At 44.0% G+C, this 25,133-nt stretch overlaps 1 protein-coding gene across 3 annotated transcripts in view; it reads right to left on the minus strand.

Moving 5' to 3' along the window:
• The window catches only part of ABITRAM (actin binding transcription modulator), a 64,245-nt gene extending 39,989 nt beyond the window's left edge, over positions 1-24,256 (minus strand). For all 3 annotated transcript variants that reach the window (XM_040432434.1, XM_040432432.1, XM_040432433.1), the window contains exons 1-2: positions 24,176-24,256; positions 23,185-23,291 (exon numbers count right to left, since the gene is read on the minus strand). In XM_040432434.1, coding sequence (XP_040288368.1) covers positions 23,185-23,251 — 67 coding nt within the window. In that variant the 5' untranslated portion in view covers positions 23,252-23,291; positions 24,176-24,256. The remainder of the gene's footprint in view (positions 1-23,184; positions 23,292-24,175) is intronic.
• Between the last annotated feature and the right edge of the window lie 877 nt (positions 24,257-25,133).

Here is a 25,133-nt window from a genome sequence, read left to right on the forward strand (position 1 = left end):
ACTCTGGTTCGGTTCCAAGGTACCTCTTTTGTTCCATCCCGCCTGTAGGAAATCTAATACGAGTGGGATGTCAAGAGCTTCTAGCACATCTACAGGTTTTTTGGCAAATCTGATGAAGGTCCTCCAAACTCTAAAGGTAGATCTCAGAAGTGACCTTCTGACTGGCCATAGTGTTTACCACATCCTCAAAAAGACCACTTTTCTTTAAAATCTCCCTCTCAATAACCAGGCAGTCAGGTGCAGATTCTTCACATCTGGGTGAAAAATTGGACCCTTGGACAGAAGCTCCTGAGATTCTGGAAGCACCCATGGTATTGCTATCGACATTTTGTGGAGCCAGAAAAACCACACCCTTCTCGACCAAAAGGGAGCAATAACTATTACCGTGGCCTCCTCCTCTTGGATTTTCTTGAGGACCCTTAATAGCAATTTTAGCGGGGGAAAGTCATACAGAAGGCCCCGCTTCCAAGACTGGGCCAGTGCATCCACTGCTCTCAGATACTCCTCCGGAGAAAGGGAAAAGAAGACCTCTACCTTTCTGTTTGACCTGGTGGCAAAGAGATCCATCTCTGGAGTTCCCCATAATGCTGCCACTCGATTGAAAAACCCCTGATCTAGGGACCACTCTGCCTGGTATAGTTGATGACGACTGAGGAAGCCTGCTTTCACGTTGTCTGAACCCCTTATATGTACTGCAGAAAGAGTAATAGAGAACCTTCTGCTAGGCTGAAAATCTGATGAGTGAGAGACATTAGGCCCTTGTACCTCCCTACCGGCTGATATAGGCCACTGCTGTCCTGTTGTCCGAATAGACCCTTACGTTCCTGCCTCTGATGGCCGGGAGACTCTGTACTAAGGCTATCCTGATTGTATCCAGTTCCCTGAAATTGTGCGAATGGAGATTTGTTGTCGCAATTCCCCTGCAATAGCAGGGACCCCACACGGGCTCCCCTTCCTGTTGGGCTTGCATCCATGGTTAAGTGGAGAACCGGCTCCGTGGTCCAAGGAACTCCTCTTTCTAAGTTTTTTGATCCATCCACCACCCCAAGGAATCTAGGGTCTGGGAAGCTAGAGATATTTCTGTGTCCTGAGAGGGGAGACTTTCATCCCAATCCTGCAGGTGGCTGTCACGAGCTTGAGCGAGGCCGAAGGGTAACGCCCAGAATTAAAGATGCAGAATCTCTCTCTCTCTAACTTGACTGTTACCCTCAGAAACCTCTGGTGGCTGAATGGGGACATGATAGTATGCATCCCTCAGGTCTACTGTGGCCATAAAGCAATCCGGGAAAAGATTGTTCAGTGCTGACTTGATGGACTCCATACGAAGTCCAAAACGAGCTATTTGTTTTTTTGACCAGAAAAACCGTAATTAGACTTACCGGTAATTCTGTTTCCTTGAGTCCACAATGACGGTCCAGATATCCCCCCCCCCCCCCCCCCCAGAGAATTAAGGAGGGGTTGAGTATCAAAAATTATATATATAATTTTTGATACTCAACCCCTCCTTAATTCTCTGGGGGGGGGGGGGGGGATATCTGGACCGTCATTGTGGACTCAAGGAAACAATTACCGGTAAGTCTAATTACGGTTTTTCCATTTCGTCCCCCATGACAGCTCTACCATGAGAACTACCAGATTACTTTATAGGGTGGGCAACTGCTTGCAGAACCTTCTGACCGAAGGTTAAGTCAGCAGAAGCATTAATGCGGTAATGTCTGATAAAAGGTATTTATACTTGACCAGGTGGCCGCTTTACAAATTTTGTCTGAGACACCCCCTTTTTCTGCCCACAAAGAAGCCATAGCTCTTGTAGAGTGGGCTCTTATATTTGTAGGGCTGTTTAGACCTGACATTTGATAGCAACAGGCAATGGTAGATTTAGTGAAACAAAAGAATTAAGGACGGCTCACCTCCGATTTAAGATGGCCAGGTGCACCAAACAGGTGTTGTACCCAATCACCAAAGAACAATAGTAATAAAAATAGAATGGGCACTCATATATCCAGTTCACAAGATAGGCAAAGCGACTCAAACAATATATTAATAATATGTCAATTTATTAGTTTATTTAGGACAGTATAAAAGCGGATGGGTAGCGATAATATTATAACCATACGCAATAGGTAGTAAGACCTAAACCATAGCTGTGTCCCCAATACAGAATATTTAAAACTCACATAAAATATATATTAAAAAGGCAATTCATCCACTGTTATAGCTAATAGAAACTGGAAAACCGGTCCGGCATATATGAAAAAACTAATATAATTCTGTTATCTAGAACAGTGGTACAGCAGATATATCTCCAGAATCTATAATTTAATAAATAAATGGACAATAAACGTGTGAATATCAAAATTAGTAGTGATAGTGCATGGTATAAAACATTAACATATAGTGCGTATAGTGAAATACCTGTAGGATAAATATATTAAATAAATAAATATATAAGTGTACAATTAATTAGTGAATATAAATATAATAAATCTCTGGAGAATCAACATTAATAAATAACTTGTTGCATCCCACTGATAGTTTTATTCCTAGAAAACAGTCTTTTACTGTTGGAGCATATAGCCTGGAAATCGGCTTGGTCCGCGCAATTTACCAGGAGTATAGTAGATTTCAACAGAGTCAGCCGCAACAATTGTGGCAAGATAATTTGAGAAGTAATATAAATGTATCCACAGTAATGTGCCGATGATTGTGCAACAGCACCAGATTACTCACGTACAGTCCTGCTCTCACCGTGGCGTCCCACGTGGTAGAGATCCGGGGTGAACTTGTCTTTCAGTAGCGCAATCAAAATCTGCTAGGTTTGTCTACTAGCAGTGGTATGTCCACCCGACTGTGAACGGGAGTGCTTCGTTGTAACACACTGCAGAGCTGCGTCAGGTTTCTCTGATTAGAATGGGTGTTCCACCTGTCTGGGTCAGTACTGGTGGTGAGGATCTCACCCGTCAATCAGTATAGTGCATCCAGAAAAACCTGCAGTTCAGTTGCTCCTGGAAACCGCAATAGAGTTGTCCTTTAGAAAGCGCTTTCTCAGTCCAATATATAATAGGAATTAAAGCTGGTATTTCATCAGGTCCAGTTGTTCCTCACCAGACGCGTTTCGAAGGCTAGCTGCCTTCTTCCTCAGTGGCTAATTTGGATCTGACTGACTAACCAGCTATTTATCCATTTTTCCATCCAAAGGGCTCCTTATTAATCCCGAAATGGATCCCAAGAATCTGGATTTCACAGATACATATAACATGTATTGCGATATTGCTGCGGTATGTCTGCGGCTTTTGTGTAGACATGCGTTTTTTTGTTAAATACTCAAGTCCACCAGAAATAGTACATATATTCGATTCTTGTTGCAATTAGTTATGTTTGGATCCTATATACATAGTTGTATCCAATAACATATCTTAGTAGAAACATATTTTATTTATAAAATTAAATAAAAAGTCATAAATATAAAAAATATAAAAAGGGGCTTGGTTAAGAACATATTAAATGGTAGGGAGCTTCAGTATTAGGTCTAAAAATATAAAATATATAATTTAAATAATTTATATGATATATGGGGTATTCATCTATTGGAAGGTACATGCATATGTTTTTTGTATATTTATCTCTTCTATTTTAGTTGTTATTTATTTTCATAATATTGTATATCTTGATTATCTTAATAGACAGCAGGCTTGCCCTGTGGGGCTCATCCTCTAAAATGTTCAGGCAGAGTGCACAGAAGAGTGGTCTAGATGGAATGGGGCTGGATCTCTCCAGTCCAGGGAGGGTCATAGTGCTGCTAAACAGCCCGACCAGTACCCTCCATGGGCCGAAGACACCCAACCCATCATAAGAACCCAAAAATTTCCAACTCGGCATTCAGCCCAGCTGGGGCCAAACTGCCGAATTCGAAAATCTTCCTAGACTCTGCCCTGGACATTCGGGCAATATGATTGCCCCCCCTCCAGTGACGTTCTATTTGTTCAAATGCTGCAAAGGTTAGAGACTTAGGGTCTTGATTATGTATCAGTTTAAAGTGTTTTGATAGTACATGTTTTTCATACCCTTTCTTGATATTATTTATATGTTCCGCTATCCTAATTTTTAAGGGTCTTTTGGTCCTGCCAATGTATTGTTTGGCACATGAGCATTCAATAATGTAGATTACATTAGAACTATTACAGGTGAGAAGATCTTTTATCTCAACTGAAAAGTTGTTTTGTGTTGAGGTCACTCGTATAGTCTTTTTCGCAAAGGACGTATTTCTACAATTTATACAGCATCCGCACCTGTAGAACCCACTCCTTTTTAACCATTTATTAATGGATCCGGTCTCTCTTGTCTGATTTTTAATCGATGGTGCTATCTTCAGACCCAGATTAGGGGCCTTTGTGTACACTATCTCCGGTATTGATGGAATTAGAGGGCCTACAATTTTGTCTTTTTGAATAAGATGCCAATTATTTTTAATACTTTGCTCTATTTTCTTGTGTTGTGCATTATAAGGCAGTATTATGCGGAATTTATTATCATCAATGGGTTTATCATCTTTCTTCTGTTTAGTTTCAAAAAACATTTTTCTATCCATTTTTCTCACTTTACAAAGGGCATTTTCGACAACTGTCTCGGGATATTCCTTTTCCAGAAATTTATTCTTCATAATGACAGCTTCATCCTCAAATTCTGTCTGATTTGTGCAGTTCCTCTTTATTCTACGGAACTGCCCTGTAGGTATATTTAATAACCAAGAGGGCAAATGACAGCTAGAGAAGAGGATGAAGCTGTTCTTAGCTACCTCTTTCTGGAAAGTAGTGCAGATAAATTGTTCCATCTGGGTAGTGATCCGAATATCTAGGAATTCTGTGTATTCTTGATTAATATTAGAGGAAAATTTAAGATTAAATTGATTTCTATTGATTTCTTCTAAGAAGGTGTGGAGGCTGGATATATCTCCCTGCCAGACAAAAATAATATCATCAATGTAGCGCTGCCAGAGCACCAGATCCGACCCCAGCCTGGGCAAAATGGTCTCCTGTTCCCATTGGGCCATAAATAGATTGGCATAGCTGGGGGCGAACCTGGTGCCCATGGCAGTGCCACGAGTCTGGAGGTAATAAGCCCCCTCAAAAAAGAAATAGTTGTGCGTTAAGATATATCTCACACCCTCTGCCAAGAATTCAATTTGTCTCTCTCCAAGATTACCATAGTTTTTCAACTGTAATTTCATATTATTAATGCCCTGTTCATGGTCAATCACGGTATAGAGCGATTGAACATCCAATGTCCCTATAAGCCAGTGTGGCTCCACCTTCAGATTTTCCAATATCTGGACAATCTGTGTGGTGTCTTTAAGATATGATGGAGTGTTGTTTGCCCAAGATACATAAAAGTATGTCGGATCCTCCAGGCCGCCCCATAATCTCGGGTATAGAGTCCTTGTCGTCCAATTTGTCCCAATACATAGATCAACTTATTCAACCTACAGTAAAGAACACTCCATCATATCTTAAAGACACCACACAGATTGTCCAGATATTGGAAAATCTGAAGGTGGAGCCACACTGGCTTATAGGGACATTGGATGTTCAATCGCTCTATACCGTGATTGACCATGAACAGGGCATTAATAATATGAAATTACAGTTGAAAAACTATGGTAATCTTGGAGAGAGACAAATTGAATTCTTGGCAGAGGGTGTGAGATATATCTTAACGCACAACTATTTCTTTTTTGAGGGGGCTTATTACCTCCAGACTCGTGGCACTGCCATGGGCACCAGGTTCGCCCCCAGCTATGCCAATCTATTTATGGCCCAATGGGAACAGGAGACCATTTTGCCCAGGCTGGGGTCGGATCTGGTGCTCTGGCAGCGCTACATTGATGATATTATTTTTGTCTGGCAGGGAGATATATCCAGCCTCCACACCTTCTTAGAAGAAATCAATAGAAATCAATTTAATCTTAAATTTTCCTCTAATATTAATCAAGAATACACAGAATTCCTAGATATTCGGATCACTACCCAGATGGAACAATTTATCTGCACTACTTTCCAGAAAGAGGTAGCTAAGAACAGCTTCATCCTCTTCTCTAGCTGTCATTTGCCCTCTTGGTTATTAAATATACCTACAGGGCAGTTCCGTAGAATAAAGAGGAACTGCACAAATCAGACAGAATTTGAGGATGAAGCTGTCATTATGAAGAATAAATTTCTGGAAAAGGAATATCCCGAGACAGTTGTCGAAAATGCCCTTTGTAAAGTGAGAAAAATGGATAGAAAAATGTTTTTTGAAACTAAACAGAAGAAAGATGATAAACCCATTGATGATAATAAATTCCGCATAATACTGCCTTATAATGCACAACACAAGAAAATAGAGCAAAGTATTAAAAATAATTGGCATCTTATTCAAAAAGACAAAATTGTAGGCCCTCTAATTCCATCAATACCGGAGATAGTGTACACAAAGGCCCCTAATCTGGGTCTGAAGATAGCACCATCGATTAAAAATCAGACAAGAGAGACCGGATCCATTAATAAATGGTTAAAAAGGAGTGGGTTCTACAGGTGCGGATGCTGTATAAATTGTAGAAATACGTCCTTTGCGAAAAAGACTATACGAGTGACCTCAACACAAAACAACTTTTCAGTTGAGATAAAAGATCTTCTCACCTGTAATAGTTCTAATGTAATCTACATTATTGAATGCTCATGTGCCAAACAATACATTGGCAGGACCAAAAGACCCTTAAAAATTAGGATAGCGGAACATATAAATAATATCAAGAAAGGGTATGAAAAACATGTACTATCAAAACACTTTAAACTGATACATAATCAAGACCCTAAGTCTCTAACCTTTGCAGCATTTGAACAAATAGAACGTCACTGGAGGGGGGGCAATCATATTGCCCGAATGTCCAGGGCAGAGTCTAGGAAGATTTTCGAATTCGGCAGTTTGGCCCCAGCTGGGCTGAATGCCGAGTTGGAAATTTTTGGGTTCTTATGATGGGTTGGGTGTCTTCGGCCCATGGAGGGTACTGGTCGGGCTGTTTAGCAGCACTATGACCCTCCCTGGACTGGAGAGATCCAGCCCCATTCCATCTAGACCACTCTTCTGTGCACTCTGCCTGAACATTTTAGAGGATGAGCCCCACAGGGCAAGCCTGCTGTCTATTAAGATAATCAAGATATACAATATTATGAAAATAAATAACAACTAAAATAGAAGAGATAAATATACAAAAAACATATGCATGTACCTTCCAATAGATGAATACCCCATATATCATATAAATTATTTAAATTATATATTTTATATTTTTAGACCTAATACTGAAGCTCCCTACCATTTAATATGTTCTTAACCAAGCCCCTTTTTATATTTTTTATATTTATGACTTTTTATTTAATTTTATAAATAAAATATGTTTCTACTAAGATATGTTATTGGATACAACTATGTATATAGGATCCAAACATAACTAATTGCAACAAGAATCGAATATATGTACTATTTCTGGTGGACTTGAGTATTTAACAAAAAAACGCATGTCTACACAAAAGCCGCAGACATACCGCAGCAATATCGCAATACATGTTATATGTATCTGTGAAATCCAGATTCTTGGGATCCATTTCGGGATTAATAAGGAGCCCTTTGGATGGAAAAATGGATAAATAGCTGGTTAGTCAGTCAGATCCAAATTAGCCACTGAGGAAGAAGGCAGCTAGCCTTCGAAACGCGTCTGGTGAGGAACAACTGGACCTGATGAAATACCAGCTTTAATTCCTATTATATATTGGACTGAGAAAGCGCTTTCTAAAGGACAACTCTATTGCGGTTTCCAGGAGCAACTGAACTGCGGGTTTTTCTGGATGCACTATACTGATTGACGGGTGAGATCCTCACCACCAGTACTGACCCAGACAGGTGGAACACCCATTCTAATCAGAGAAACCTGACGCAGCTCTGCAGTGTGTTACAACGAAGCACTCCCGTTCACAGTCGGGTGGACATACCACTGCTAGTAGACAAACCTAGCAGATTTTGATTGCGCTACTGAAAGACAAGTTCACCCCGGATCTCTACCACGTGGGACGCCACGGTGAGAGCAGGACTGTACGTGAGTAATCTGGTGCTGTTGCACAATCATCGGCACATTATGTGGATACATTTATATTACTTCTCAAATTATCTTGCACAATTGTTGCGGCTGACTCTGTTGAAATCTACTATACTCCTGGTAAATTGCGCGGACCAAGCCGATTTCCAGGTATATGCTCCAACAGTAAAAGACTGTTTTTAGGAATAAAACTATCAGTGGGATGCAACAAGTTTATTTATTAATGTTGATTCTCCAGAGATTTTTTATATTTATATTCACTATTAATTGTACACTTATATATTTATTTATTTAATATATTTATCCTCAGGTATTTACATACGCACTATATGTTAATGTTTATACATGCACTATCACTACTAATTTTGATATTCACCGTTTATTGTCCATTTATTTATTAAATTATAGATTCTGGAGATATATCTGCTGTACCACTGTTCTAGATAACAGAATTATATAGTTTTTTCATATATGCCGGACGGTGTTTACAGTTTCTATTAGCTATACAGTGGATGAATTGCCTTTTTAATATATATTTTATGTGAGTTTTAAATATTCTGTATTGGGACACAGCTATGGTTTAGGTCTTACTACTATTGCGTATGGTTATAATATTATCGCTACCCATCCGCTTTTATACTGTCCTAAATAAACTAATAAATCTGACATATTATTAATATATTGTTTGAGTCGCTTTGCCTATCTTTGTGAACTGGATATATGAGTGCCCATTCTATTTTTATTACAATGGTAGATTTAATCCATCATCCAATGGAGGCTTTGGATCCTTTCCCCCCCCCCCCTTGTTTGGACCTGCGTATTGAACAAAATAAATTCCTTTGTTGCTGCTAGATACTGTATGATAGTATCCCGAACATCCAGGAGCTGGAACTGATCATGTGATGGACCTGATAAATCCCTGGGAAAAGATGGAAGGACAATTTCCTGATCTCTGACGAAAGTCGATACGACCTTCGGCAAGAAACCAGGATCCAAACGTAATACTATTCTATCTGGAAAGATAGTGAGGTATGGTTCACGGCAGGATAGCACCTGGATCTCGCCCAACCATCTAGCAGAAGTTATGGCTACTAGGAAGGCTGCTTTTAATGACAGGTGTTTAAGTGAAATATCTTGAATAGGAAAAAAAAAATTGATTTTGTAAGTCCTTTCAGGACCAAGTTCAAGTCCCATTGAGGAGTCCTCAATGGGCCTTAACCTAGAGGCGGCTCTTATAAACCTCCTTATCCACTTATGGCTGGCCAGGTCTGCATCATAGCATGCCCCAAGGCTGAGACCTGCACTTAACCACCTCAGCTCCCCTAGCTTAAACCCCCTTAATGACCAGACCACTTTTTACAATTCTGCAACACTACTTTCACGGTTTATTGCTCGGTCCTTCAAACTTACACCCAAATGAATTTTACCTCCTTTTTTTCCTCACTAATAGAGCTTTCATTTGGTGGTATTTCATTGCTGCTGACATTTTTACTTATTTTTTTGTTATTAATCGAAATATTTGCAAAAAAAATGACTTTTCACTTTGTTGTAAATTTTTTTTAAACAAAACTACATTTCTAATATAATTTTTCTCTAAATGTATTGTTCTAATGTCTTTGATAAAAAAAATTGCAATAAGTGTATATTTATTGGTTTGAGCAAAAGTTATAGCGTTTACAAACTATGGTACAAAAATGTGAATTTCGCATTTTGAAGCAGCTCTGACTTTCTGAGCACTGTCATGTTTCCTGAGGTTCTACAATGCCCAGACAGTAGAAACACCTCACAAATGACCCCATTTCGGAAAGTAGACACCCCTAAGGCAGTGATGGCGAACCTTTTAGAGGACGAGTGCACCAAACCGCAACCCCAAAAACCCCACTTATTTATCGCTAAGTGCCAACACGGCAGTTAACCAGAATCTACAGTCCAATATAGATATCTTCCATGTACTTTATCATTGTAGATAGATATAATAGCCTGTCTACATTCAGTGCGCTGCTGTTCATGGTGCATCCTGCGCTGATGAATGGCAGGAAAGGTCTAAGGCATTATTGGTACAGTCAGACTTGTTACAGGGGTGTGGGTGCCACAGAGAGGGCTCCGAGTGCCGCCTCTGGCACCCGTGCCATAGGTTCGCACCACTGCCCTAAGGTATTCGCTAATGGGCATTAGTGAGTTCATGGAAGTTTTTATTTTTTGTCACACGTTAGCGGAAAATGTTTTTTTTTCTTAAAGTCTCATATTCCACTAACTTGTGACAAAAAATAAAATTTTACATTAACTCGCCATGCCCCTCACGAAATACCTTGGGGTGTCTTCTTTCCAAAATGGGGTCACATGTGGTGTATTTATACTGCCCTGGTATTTTATTGGCCCTAAAGCGTGAGAAGTCTGGAATACGGACGTCTGAATGGAGCCTTACAGGGGGGGTGATCAGGGAGTCTATATGGGGTGATCACCCCCCTGTAAGGCTCCATTCAGACGTCCGTATGTGTTTTGCGGATCCGTGGATCCGCAAAACACATACGAACGTCTGAATGGAGCCTTACAGGGGGGTGATCAATGACAGGGGGGTGATCAGGGAGTCTAATATGGGGTGATCAGGGGTTAATAAGTGACAGGGGGGGGGGGTGTAGTGTAGTGGTGGTTGGTGCTACTTACAGAGCTGCCCGTGTCCTCTGGTGGTCGATCCAAGCAAAAGGGACCACCAGAGGACCAGGTAGCAGGTATATTAGACGCTGTTAACAAAACAGCGTCTAAATATACCTTTTTGGGGTTAAAACACACGGATCTACAGCCTGCCAGCGAATGATCGCCGCTGGCAGGCAGTAGATCCACTCGATTTACCTCCCGATCTGTGAACGCGTGCTCCTGTGTGCGAGCGTTCACAGGAAATCTCGCGTCTCGCGAGATGATGCGCCGAAGCGTCAAGGAGGAACAAATCGACCGCCTCCGGAACGCAATCCTGCATTAGGTGGTTAAGTGTACTTGGGCTCAGGCCAAATCAATCCCTTTTGAAGAAATCAAGAATTTTCTCAATGCTTGGGGCAGAATGTACAGGAGGGTTCTGGCCTAGCCAGCTACAATACCTCTTCAGATTTTAAGATATATCGCAGAGGTGACTTTTTTCTGCTGGATTTGAGGGTATTTATAATCTTTTCAGGGACAGCCCTATGCTTTTAGGACCTCACGCTCAGGATCCAGGCTGATAATTTGAACAGTCCTGGATTCTGATGAAAGATTGGACCCTGAGAAAGGATGTTCCCCTGTGTGGGAATTTTCCAGGGTTCTTCCAGAGCTAGTTCCTTTAGTACTGGGAACCAATTTCTTTTTGTCCAGTATGGAACCACTAGGATTACTGTTACTGGGTCCGATCTTATTTTTTGCAGTACTCAGAGTACTAGCGCTCAAGGGGGAAAGGCATAGGCTAGATCCCAAGTCCACCTGATTGAGAATGCATCCACATGCCCAAGGGTTCTCCCTGGGGTTAGGAAGCAGAAAGGTATGAACTTTTGCATTTTTCCTTGATGCAAACAGGTCTATCTGGGGGGGGGGGGGCCCATTTCCTGGTGATCTGATGGAATACCTCCGAGTTTAGGGCCCATTCTCCTGGATCTATGGTCTTCCTGTGAGGAAGTCCGCCTGTATATTTTCTGTACCTTTTAAATGGATAGCTGTGATGGATTGAACATTTATTTCTGCCCAGAAGAATATTTTTCCGCCAGATCTTTTAAGCCTGGGGATCTTGTGCCCCTCCTGATGTTTTAAATATGCGACTGCTGTTACGTTGTCTGAAAGATTTAGGCGTTCTTCCGGATTACCTTGTCCTGTGACGCCTTCAGAACCTCCCAGATCGCCCTCAGTTCTCTGTGGTTTGATGATTTATTTTTATGTTGTCCGACCAAGTGCCCTGGTAGATTAGTGAGCCTACCTTTGCTCCCCATCCTGTGCCACTTGCATCTGTATATATTTGTATTTCTGGATTTTTTTATCCAGGGTACCACTCTTAGCAAGTTTTTGTTTTCCGTTCCACCCGTTCAAATCTGATCTTACGCGGTTGGGGATGGAGATTTTTTTTTTCTAGAGAGGACTGCCTCTTGTCCCAATTCTTCAGTATCCAAGACTGGGCTACCCTGGTATGAGCTAGGGACCAGGATACTTGCCGTTATACAGGAAGGTCATCACTCCCAAGAGGCTCATGGCACCATGGATGGAGCACTGAGACTGGCGTTGGAACCTTTTTGTTTTGCTGTAAAGGATTTTATTTTCTCCTGAGGAGGGATGTTATCTGGGAAACTGAATCCAGAATCACTCCCAAAAATTTCATTATGGTGGATGGAACTGTGCACAATTTCTTTAGGTTTATTATCCTGCCCAAGTCTGAGAACCTGCGTATTAAGTCGTTGGTAAAGCTGGTTGTCTACAGTTCCGAGGACCCCAGAACTAGGAAATAGTCTAGGTACGAAAATACTTTTATTCCTTCTGCTCTGAGGGGGGGGGGGGGGGGGAAGAGTATTACACTCACCGGTAATCCGGTTTCCTGGAAGTCTCCATGACACCAAGTCCTGAGATTGACTTCCTTCTGATTGGACAGGAAAAACATAGAGAGGTTAAAACCCCCACCCCCTCCTCACATCACCAGTGTATTTTAACGAAGAACCCCAGGATGAAAGGATAATAGCTAATAGCAGAAAAAAAGGGTGGGATATATGTGGTGTCATGGAGACTTCCAGGAAACCGGATTACCGGTGAGTGTAATACTCTTTTCCCCAGTCGTCTCCATGACACCAAGTCCTGAGACAATATCAAAGATACAATTAGGGGGGGACAACTGCCGACAGGACCTTACGTCCAAATCTTAGGTCGTCATTAGCAGCTACATCTAGTCTGTAGTGCTTAGTGAAAGTATGAACTCTTTTCCATGTTGCTGCCCTGCAAATCTGTTGTAAGGAGGCTGAGGCTTTTTCCGCCCAGGAGGCAGCCATGCCTCTCGTAGAATGTGCTTTTAGGGAAGCAGGGACGTCTTTTCCCTGAGCTTTATATGCTTCGGAGATTGCCATCTTAATCCATCTGGAGATGGAACTTTTTGCCGCTCTCTTCCCTTTGTTAGGACCTGAAAATTGGACAAACAGATTTTTGTCTTTTCTCCAAAGGCTGGTAGCTTCCAGGTACTTTAAGACCGCTCTCCGGACATCTAATGTGTGGTAAGTGATTTCTTGATCGTTTTTCGGATCGTCACAGAACGAGGGGAGAACAATGTCCTGAGACCTATGGAAGGTCGAGACTACCTTGGGGAGGAAAGTCGGATCTAATTTGAAAACTAATTTGTCCTCAAATATTGCAAGGAATGGTTCTTGGATGGACAAGGCCTGCAGCTCACAGACCCTTCTGGCTGAGGTTATTGCCACCAGAAAAATCGTTTTAATGGTAAACCATCTGATGTGGATAGAGTCCAGAGGTTCGAATGGATCGGAGGTTAGACCCCCTAGTACCGTATTAAGGTTCCATGGTGGCACCATGTTTCTAATTGTAGGTCTGATCCTATCTGCTGCCTTAAGGAATCTGGATATCCAGGGATGTTCCGTTAGCTTGGTATTATATAGTGCTCCTAAAGCAGATACCTGGACCCTAAGGGTATTGGGGGATAGACCTAAATCTAGCCCTTCTTGAAGAAAATCCAGGATTAGTGAGATGTTGGCTCTAAACTGGTTGAAGGAGGTCCCAGACCAATCAGCAAATTTCTTCCATATTTTTTGGTACTTGTCGTTGGTACTCTGTTTCCTGCTAAGGAGTAAGATGTTCACTACTTTTTTTGATAGACCAAAGTTTAATAAGTTGGATTCTTCAGAATCCAGGCTGTTAACTTTAGTATTTTCAGGTCTGGGTGAGAAATGGGCCCCTGACTTAGAAGGTCCGGCCTCTGAGGTAGAAGGAGAGGAGCTTCCACGCTGAGGGCTTTCAAGAGGGAGAACCAACTTCTCTTGGGCCAGAAGGGGGTTATCAGGATTAGTGTACACTTTTCTTTTAGGAACTTCTGTAACACTCTGGGGATAAGCGGAAATGGGGGAAGGCGTAGACTAAGTTTGTTGTCCAACTCTGGTTGAGGGCGTCTACTGCCCGAGAATGATCCCTGGGGTTGAGGGAGAAGAACTGGTTTAGCTGATGATTTCTCCTGGATGCAAACAGGTCTATCGTCGGCCTGCCCCATTTCTTTGTGATTAAATGGAAAGCTTCTGGAGCTAACATCCATTCCCCTGGGTCTAGTCTGTGCCGGCTTAGGTAATCGGCCTGAATGTTTAAAACTCCCTTCAAATGAACCGCTGAAAGAGATTGAATGTTGCCTTCTGCCCAGGAAAAGATTTTGTTTGCCAGGTTCTGTAGCAGGCGATGCCTTGTGCCTCCCTGGTGTTGAATAAAGGCCACGGCTGTAGCGTTGTCCGAGTAGACTAGGACGTGACGACCCTTTGCCAGCTGACTTGTGTGTTTCAGTGCTTCCCACACTGCCCTCAGCTCCTTGAAATTTGAGGATTGCTGGCTCACGTAATTCCCCCATGTTCCCTGGTAGGAGTTCCCCTGGACGACCGCTCCCCACCCGTGGAGGCTGGCATCTGTTGTGATGACTAGAGGGAGATCTTGTGCCCAGAAAATCCCGTTTTCTAGGTTCGAATTGCTGAGCCACCAAGTTAGTGATTTTTTGGTCTCTGCATCTAAGAATATTTTCCTCTCTAGGGTTAATTGCGATCTGTTCCATTCCAGGTGAGCCCAAACGAGCTCCGTGCACCTCTCCCGCTTCCTATCCTGATGGGACAGGAAAAACACTGGTGATGTGAGGAGGGGGTGGGGGTTTTAACCTCTCTATGTTTTTCCTGTCCAATCAGAAGGAAGTCAATCTCAGGACTTGGTGTCATGGAGACGACTGGGGAAATATCATTTCCACTACAAGCTTCGTGAATACCCTTGGAGCAGAGGGAATTCCAAAGGGTAATGCGGTGAACTGGAAGTGCTTTACTTCTCCTGAGTTGTCTACTAGGGCAAATCTGAGGTATTTCTGAGATGTTTTGTTTATGGGGACGTGATAGTTAGCGTCCTTTAAGTCTACGGAAATCATGAAATCGCTGGCTTTGATTAAAGGAATGATGGTTGCTATGGATTCCATCTTGAATTTTCTGTATGTGATAGCTTTGTTTAGTCCCTTTAGATTTATAGTAGTGCGGAAGGAACCGTCTGGTTTCTGAACCAGGAATAAATTGGAGTAGTAACCCCTTCCTCTTTCTGCACTAGGGACTTCTGCCACCACTCCTGAATCTATAAGTTGAAGGACCCCCTGCCAGATTTTTTCTAGAGTCTTTTGGCTGTGAGAGGTTACTCAACTTTTTTGGAGGGAGTCGGTAGCCATTTCCTGAGATGTCTAAGGCCCACGGATTTTTGGTCACGGTTTCCCAACGGGACAGAAAATTCCTCAGTCTCCCCCCTACTCTGGCATCATTGCTCATCTGCTTGCTTATTCTGGGGGTTGAAAAGGAATCTTCTGCCTTTTCCCCCTTTCTGGTAACTCCACCTACCCGACTTCCCTTTGCCCCTATAGGATCTAGTCTGGGTATTAAAGGAACGAAAGGGCTTCTTTTTACTTTCTTCCGGAAACCCTTTCTTTTTGTCTGCTGCTTTCTCAAGGATGGAGTCTAGCATGGGTCCAAAAACGTATTCCCAGAAAAAGCTATAGAACATAGCTTACCTTTTGAGGTTCTATCCCCTCCCCAGGCTTTCATCCACAATGCCCTTCTAGCTGAATTGGAGAGAGCAGCATCCTTGGCGGCGAACCTCAGACTCAGCTGAGGCATCCGCCAAGAATGCAGTGGCTGATTTAAGGAGTGGAATAGAATTTTATATTTCCTCTCTTGGGGTTTTATTTTTAATATGGTTTTCCAACTCATTGAGCCAGAAATACATGGACCTAGCTACCGACGTCGCAGCTATGTTTGTTTTTATGCCAAACATGGACGCCTCTCATGATCTTTTTAGAAGTGAGTCAGCCTTCCTTTCCATTGGGTCTTGTAATTGTGACGAGTCCTCAAATGGGAGGGAGGTCTTTTTGACTACCTTTGCCACCTGGACGTCAATTTTTGTGGTCTTATTAAACAATTTAACATCAGCCGGATCAAATAATAGCCTATTCCTGAATTCCTTGGATACCACCAGTCTTCTCTCAGGATTCGTCCATTCATCCAGGATCATATCTTTTATGTTTTCGTTCACAGGAAATACTTTTAATTTTTTGGCTCTAAGTCCCCCGAACATTTCATCCTAGACAGATCGTGGTTTTTTCACCTCCTCAATGCCCATGGTTGCTCTGACAACACCCAATAATTCCTCCATGTCCTCAGATTAGAAGTATTATTTCTTACTATCTTCCACAATTTCTCCCTCAGACAGAGCGTCAATATCTACATTCTGTCTAGAGGTGGAAGCCTCCTCGTCCATGTCCTCCGAGTCAGGAGGGTGGAACAGACACCTTAGGTTTTTTTGCCGGTGGTGTTGGAGGGACAGATCTGAGAGAGGCCAGGGAGGACTTTATTTCGCTCTGAATCAAGGATTTGACTTCCATGAGTATGGATGGTTGCTCTTCCTTTACAAGATCATTGATGCAAACTTAGCAGAGTCTCTTTTTGTGATTTTCTGGAAGCCTCTTGCTACAAGTCGCACACCTAGGGACTTTAGTTTTAGTTCTGGGCTATTTTACTCCCTATACAGAGATGAGTAACCAGGTATCAATAGACAAGACAAGTATAGCAGGTCGGTATGATACACCATTTTTTTCTCCCCACAGGGGAACTCACGGTTGGAGTAGCCGAGGGGGCTTCAGAAGATTCCATCTGGACTACAGGGCCAGACATCTGGAGCTTGGAGACACTCAGAGGGAGGCCCAGTCGTGTTCCACCACAGCTTCAAACTGCCGCCTCTGAATGCCAAGAAGGGCCTCTGACGTTATCGCAGTGCGCGCGCGTGGTCCGAGCTCCGCCTCCTCAGCCTCCTGCCAGGCCGTAGCAGAGTGCAGCACTGAGGCTTTTCTACAGGGAGTCAGCGTGCAGCGTGTCTCTGCGGCGCGCAGTCAGCTTCCTCAATGTAGGGAAGGGGGACCCGACGCTATGATGAGAGATACAGGGCCCTGCTGACAGGGAAGAGATGCAGCTCCATTGTCATCCTCTGCCCAGCTTTGGACTCAACCGCAGGAGGGCAGAGGGAAGGGACAGAGATCCCTAAGGTATTTAAAATAATAAAAAGTCTTCACCTCCACCAGGAGGACTCTCTGAGGTGCCCCCGTAGGGACAGGAAACACTGAGGGTAAGAGTGGGTGGTGGCCTTTTAAACTGTGTTCCTGCCCCTACAGAGGTCAAGGCTCAATCTCATGGTAGAGCAGTCATGGTGGACGAAATGGAGAAAAAAAAGAGTTGAATAAAACCTCTGTCAATTCCTGCTCTGGGACTCTTACCAACACCCTTTTTTCTATCAGGGAAAAAAACCTCTGAGATGGCAGATTGTTTTGTGGGATTTGAACGGTAATCTGTAATTACAAATCTCCCTACTGGAAAACTCAGAAAATTTAGCTTTAGGCCCTCCCCCATCACAGAATTTATCCAGGGGCTGTTAGAGATCTTCACTGAGCTGCAAAGAGACAGACTACCCCCGACAGGTGCTCTGGCGTCATTGGGACTGCTTTTTTGTGGCATCTGACCCGGAAAAAAAGAAATCCCTTACTCTTACCCAGACCTGCAAATTGTTTTGCTCTCCCTTTCCCCTTAAAGACCCCCTTATTAAATCTGGGACGGAAAGACTTTCTGGGTGCCTGACAAGCACAAAGTTTAGCCTTAGAACTAGCATCCCCATTCCAGCCTTTTAACCAAATAGCCCGCCGGGCAGAGTTGGATAAGGCGGAAGCCCTAGCAGAAAATCTTAAGGTATCCGCAGAAGCGTCAGCTAAGAAATCCAAGGCATTTTATATAGTAGGGAAGGAAGAAAGTAACTGTTCCCTAGGGGTACCCCCTTCAATGTGGGCCTCCAATTCCCCCATCCACACCTTTAGGGAACTGGCAACAGACATAGTGGCAATAGCAGGTTTAACCCCTTAAGGACTCAGCCCTATTTCACCTGGCCATTTTTGCAGATCCAGGTGATCGCTGATACGGTGGGGGGGGGGGTCACATGAACCCCCCCCCCCCCGGCGTTGACAGGATGCCCGCTGAATTATTTCAGCGGGCATCCTGTTCCGATTAACCCGCGCCGCAATCGCGGTTTAAACCCATGACGTACCGGTACGTCATGGGTCCTTAAGGACTCGGGAAACATGCCGTACCGGTACATCATGCATCCCTAAGGGGTTAAAAGACACCGCAAAGGCTTCTGAATTTTTCTTTAAAAGGATAACTTTTCACACCAAATTCAATTTTCAAATATGTAGTTGCTGATTAGGTGATAATCAAAATAATTAGTGATTATGGCTCATACCCCATCTTGAATTACATTCCGTCCATAGCAACTGCTCTTCACCAGACTTCATTCTGACTCTCTTCTAAAGATGGCCACCGATGACCTCAACCTGAGGCCAAGACCGCCTTCCCTCAGTACCCAGAATTTATTCTGCTCATCTCGGGAACGTGCAGCCTCACCTCAACCAGTCGGCGTTCTCCACACTTAAACATGCCATCTTCCTCGAGACCGCTATAATACTCTGTAGAACAGCATTTCGAGCTCTCTATGCAGCAAGTAACTTCCGCAGTCCGACGGGAGCGTGCACACAGCGTCCGGGACTGCCCACTACTACGTCCTCCGTCTTCTATATAAAGATAGGAGACGGAGGACACCTAACAACGCTCGTATAGCGGCACCACAGAATTGCCAGGGGGAGGACCAAACATGCAGGAATTACTAGGTAATTCAATACCTTGCCAAAAGTATAAACTAGGGAACTAATGTAAACTTAATGAGACACATCCAATTACCTAAAAAAAATAAAAATAAACTAATTTGACAGTTACCCTTTAAATAAACCTCTGCCCTCCTGTCCATTGGGTCCTAGAGCGAACCCATATCCTCAAAGGGGCTTTTCTGTACATTTTACGGGGGCATCAAGCTTTGGGGCCCTATCCCAAGGAGCAGACAACTCCTCAAACAGATACTTCCGCTTCACTGAAGAAGGAACAAAAAGCTTCCTATCCGGTCTTTTCCATTCTCTGGCAATCACCTCCTGAATGTTCTTATGCACATCAAACACCTTTCTCTTCTTGGGGTCCAAACCTTCAAACAGAGTCCTGGACTCTGCTGTGGCTTCTGATCATCCAACCCAATAGTAGCCCTTTACTAGGGAGTTAGTGTTCTCCACATAAAATAGTGGTCTCCCTGCGGCCTCATCCTCAGAAGACTCGTCTGATGACCCCCACTCATTCTTCCAGACCAGAAAGTATAATCAGTCACTCGAGCGGGAGTCCTTAGCAGCAGAAGTAGTGGGACGGTGCTTTATGAAATTGCTAACCGACTCTCAGACCTCTTCACGTATCATCTGTTTAATGCTGCCCATAAAAGACAGAGCTTCCTTCTCCATTAATTTGCTGATACACCCTTGACATAGGGGTTTTGCCCAGGTAGAAGGAAGTTTCTTCTTAGGCTACTTTCACACTCGAGTTTGGTCACATCATGGATCTGCACAGACGGATCTGTTCAGAAAATACAAACTTCTGCATCCGTTTGTATTATCTTTAACACTGCCAAGATGGATCAGTTCAGTCTTGAACACTATTAAAAGTCAATGGAGGACAGATTGCATCAGTAAAAAACAGATCCGTACCCATTGACTTACATTGTGTGTCAGAACGGATCCAGAACGTTTGACTCAGTTTCGTCACAGACACCAAAATGCTGCAGGCAGTGTTTTGATGTCCGCCTCCAAAGCAGAATGGTGACTGAACGGAGGCAAACCGATGCATTCTGAGCAGATCCATTTCCATTCAGAATGCATTAGGGCAAAACTGATCCGTTTTGGACCGCTTGTGAGAGCCCTGATCGGATCTCACAAACAGAAAGCCAAAACGCCAGTGTGAAAGTAGCCTTACCCACACCACATCCCCCTTTCCTTTACTCTGGAGGGCCTTCCTAGAAGACTCCTTTGAAACCTAAGCAACAAGAAATGACCCCATGAGCATTAAGATAAATATTTCATGCTGGGGTATAACCCCTCTTACCCCACCCTGGTACCAATGTATCATTGGTGGTCTCAGTGGGTTCAACACGCTGAACCTGCTCCATGTTTCATACAGTCAACACCAGCCTGAATGGAGCAACAGACATTTTTCCACCCAGCATGGCAGTGAGCCGGCTGGGCTTTTCTCCTCGGCAACCGCTAGCCGGCATCCCTCCTCTTCTGGTCCGCAGCGTCAGCTTCCTCCCACTGCCGCAACCCGGAAGTAAAGGCTTAACAAACCAGCAGATTTATCACACGGGCCGGCGGCCGAACATGCGATCACGGCTGCAGAAGTTCGCAGGAGCCGGAAGGAGGACGGAAGGGTTAAAAGATAGAGAAGGGAGCCCAGACTTCTTCAGCGGCTCCTAGAGGAGACTTACGCCGCACGGGATAACCCTCCACACACTATTACAATAGCCGAGGCCCCCGCAGCTCTTTTCCCATTGATGTTCTTCCAGCGGATCCGATTCCCTCCTGCCCATTAGGACAGGAAACAGAACTGGAGATACAAGGGATGATCCCTCCTTTAAAAGGCTGTTCTGGTTCCTGTCCTGAGGAGGTGGAGGTGGTCTCTCTAGGGGTGCTGTCATAGGCGAAAAAAAGAGCTAATTTGCATGGTCGCTAATAAAACAGCCAAAGCAGGCATGCACCAGCCGTATAAGAAAATTTGCTACTGCCAAGTATGGAGCAAGCTCAAGTTCGTGAACCTGCTGCATACATTCCTCATGCACCTCAGACATAGTTACATCCAGGAGCGTGAGAGGGTTAAAGAATTACTGCCTGACAGGCATACTAATTAGGCCATGCATTATAGGCAGATACTTATTACACCCATAATAAAAGCACTGCCAGCCTCCTAGTGATCATGTCATTGGAAGGGCCAAAAAGAGCTCACAGATGGAGCCCCATCAGACATAGCAGATGCCACTGTTACCATTCACCAAGGCAGCTTGGTTGGTCTCCAGTCAGTGACTGATGCCCAAGACTGTTTAGCAACAGTCTGAGCACTAGGAGTCTTAGGCCTCTTTCACACTTGCGTTGTCCGGATCCGGCGTGTACTCCACTTGCCGGAATTACACGCCGGATCCGGAAAAACGCAAGTGTACTGAAAGCATTTGAAGACGGATCCGTCTTCAAAATGCTTTCAGTGTTACTATGGCAGCCAGGACGCTATTAAAGTCCTGGCTGCCATAGTAGGAGCGGGGAGCGGTATACTTACAGTCCGTGCGGCTCCCGGGGCGCTCCAGAATGACGTCAGAGCGCCCCATGCGCATGGATGACGTGCCATGTGATCACGTGATCCATGCGCGTGGGGCGCCCTGACGTCACTCTGGAGCGCCCGGGGAGCCGCACGGACGGTAAGTATGCTGCTCCCCCGCTCCCTGCTACACTTTACCATGGCTGCCAGGACTTTAGCGCCCCGGCAGCCATGGTAACCATTCAGAAAAAGCTAAACGACGTTTAGCTTAAGGCCGGATCCGGATCAATGCCTTTCAATGGGCATTAATTCCGGATCCGGCCTTGCGGCAAGTCTTCAGGATTTTTGGCCGGAGCAAAAAGCGCAGCATGCTGCGGTATTTTCTCCGGCCAAAAAACGTTCCGTTCCGGAACTGAAGACATCCTGATGAATCCTGAACGGATTTCACTCCATTCAGAATGCATTAGGATAAAACTGATCAGGATTCTTCCGGCATAGAGCCCCGACGACGGAACTCTATGCCGGAAGAAAAGAACGCAGGTGTGAAAGAGCCCTTAATCAAAGAATTCTGCGATCTTCTTATGAAGCGCTGCTGTAAAAAGGCAGCACATCAGAAGACGTTCTTCGAATGGCCAACACAAAAACACTATATGGCATTCAATAAGGGATTAAAGGGGTTGTCCAAGTTATATTTACTGATGACCCCCGCCGATCAGCTGTTTGAAGAGAAGGCGCGCACCGTGCCAGCGCCACCGCCTCCTCTTCATTGTTTACCTTTTAGCCGTTACATCTGCAGCAGTGATCAGGTGTAATTACACCCAAGCCGTCCCATTCACTTCAATGGTACGGATCGCTTCTATACAAGTGTATATGAGCGATCCGTACCATTGAAATGAATGGGACGGCTTGGGTGTAATTACACCTGATCACTGCTGCAGATGTAACGGCTAAAAGGTAAACAGTGAAGGTAAACGGCGCGCGCCTTCTCTTCAAACAGCTGATCTGCAGGGGTGCCGGGTGTCGGACCCCAGCCGATCTGATATTAATGACCAATCCTGAGGATAGGTCATCAATAAATATAACTTGGACAACTCCTTTAAGGCTAAATATAATCTTATAAATATAATATAATCTTTTAATTTACTTTATTCAATTTTGAGCGAGGGAAGCATTTCCGACATACTGCAAATTGTTTATGCTGATAACTGATACATGACCAAATAGGCTAATACCTGTGGCACCTGAAGGCCCTTTGTTAGGCCTTTGGCAATTCATCAGCACCTCAGACAGAGCTGACCCCTTCTGTTCTTTTTGGAATTCCCATAGATTTCAGAGTAACAGAATATGGGAGGAAACGCACATGGCAAACAGCATACTGAAGTGAGGCTTGGAGACAAATGACTCACAATCAGCACTCCAACATAACCCACCAGGCAAGGCTAGATGAGAACTAAACCCAGACCCAAATGCAAGGCCGCATAGAAGCAAGCAGACTCCTGCTGTGTGTAACAATAGCCAGCTTTTTTGGATCTTTACATACATTAATAGGCATATGAAGGTGGGTTTTCAAAAGACGACCCCTTTGAATGTTACTTGTTCAGTCGGCATATCTTTTCTGCACTGTACCTGATTTGTACCATCGCGTAAAATAACGATCAACCACAGAAGGAAATTGTTGGGGTGCTTCAGCCATATAAAGATCAATGATAAGGCAGTAGTTTCACTCTTGATGCCTTAAAAAAATAAAATAATAATAGTAAGGGTACTTTCACACTTGCGTTGGGAGGATACGGCAGATAGTTCCGTCGCCGGAACTGTTTGCCGGATCCGGAAATCCGTGTGCAAACGGCTAGCGTTTGTAGACAGATCTAGATGTGGAGCCGTCTAAGAAATGTATTGAAACACCGGATCAGTCTCTCTGGTGTCAATCGGAAAAACAGATCCGGTATTTTTATTTATTTTTTGCATTTTAAAAAGGTCTGTGCACGGAATTTGCATTTTAAAAAGGTTTGCGCACGGAAAACCGGATCCATTTTGCCAGAACACTTGGTGCCAGATCCAGCATTTCAATGGAAAATAATGCCAGATCCGGCATTCCAGCAAGTCTTCCGGAATTTTGGACGGAGAAAATACTGCAGCATGCAAGTGTGAAAGTACCCTAAGAGAAGTACCACTGCACACTCAGGGTTAACAAGCAAGTAAAAATTCTTTATTGTGACATCTCCTCTAGTAAATACAGAAGTAGATTAGTAAGGATATCAATTATTGGGACTCCAAATCTTGATGTTTCGGTCAATTCAGACCTTAGTCACATAAGACACTAATGAGAAAGGGAACAAAATCCATTAGTGAGGAGCAGACCAGCTAAACAGTCCGGTAGAGTGGCGTCCGATATGGAACCCATTATGGGAGATCAGAACTATGGTGCGAGACCTGGGCTGAAGGAGGCTAGTGATGGAATGGTACACAATAAGGTGGAAGGCAAGATTAGGGGTCACTGGGTAGTAATGGGAAGAGCAAACTAGAGAAACTTGTCAAAATGAGTACCATAAGATGCTGCCTTGTGGGATGTGGCAGTAAACTGGGGGCAACCCCAGCGCCGGCAGGCAGGACTTACCAGAGGGGAGTCACGAGACAGTATGGAGGACAGCGTGAACGCGCAGCGGGGGAGGCGACGTCGAAGTAGGGGCAGTGCGCCTGTGCGACGCGTGAAGTCACGCGAGAACTCGCGAGACTACGGCCGCATGTAAGATAGGTGGAGCGCGAGATCAAGCAAAGCGGAGGGCTGTGCGGCCATGTTGGATGTGGGAGAATGGAAGAGAATTGGATATAGAGTGAAAGGAAAGGGGAAGGTTGCGAGAATGAGTGGAGGGATGATGTGGACAATGGGAGGTGTATGAGTGGCAGAGCCTAGGAGTAGAATGGGGAAAGAAAGAGAAAAAAGGAGGATAACATGGGAGTAGATGTGTGTGGTGAAGTGTGCAAAGAAGGGGGAGTAGGGGAAAGCAAGTGGAATAAGGGTGTAGTGGGAGGAGTGCAGAATATGTGTGTAAATAGGAGAAAAGAAGAAGGAAGGGGAAAAAAGAAAAAGAAAATAGGAGAAAATGGAAAAATAAATAGAAAAAATAAAGATGAAATGAAAAATAATAATAGAGAAAATTGAAAAAATGAAAAACACAAATAATAAAGATGAAATAATAAAAAATAAAATAAATTGTAGAGGAAAAGAGAAGAGGGGAATAGAGTGGAAAAAAATGAGAATAAATGGATGTATGGCAAAAGTGAAGAAATGGTGGAGGAAAGGCGCGATGTGTGATGAAGTAGGGGGAGGCGTGCGTGTGATCTGTGGGAGAAAGGCCGGTCTGGGGTGCATACTACCTCCGGAATCCACCGGAGGATCAATGGGTCTGGAAAGCAAAACGGAAAAATTAGTCACAGAGAACAAAACTGGTAGACTGCTCATGTGTTATTAAATATATGGATTAAAGTCCCGATTGAGGCCTTTGGGATGTAGGCTCTGTGTGTAGATCCAGTATGCTGTGCGTTCTTTCAGTAGGTGTAAGTGATTACCACCG

Source organism: Bufo bufo, chromosome 5 (assembly GCF_905171765.1).
Source record: "Bufo bufo chromosome 5, aBufBuf1.1, whole genome shotgun sequence".
NCBI lineage: Eukaryota > Metazoa > Chordata > Amphibia > Anura > Bufonidae > Bufo > Bufo bufo.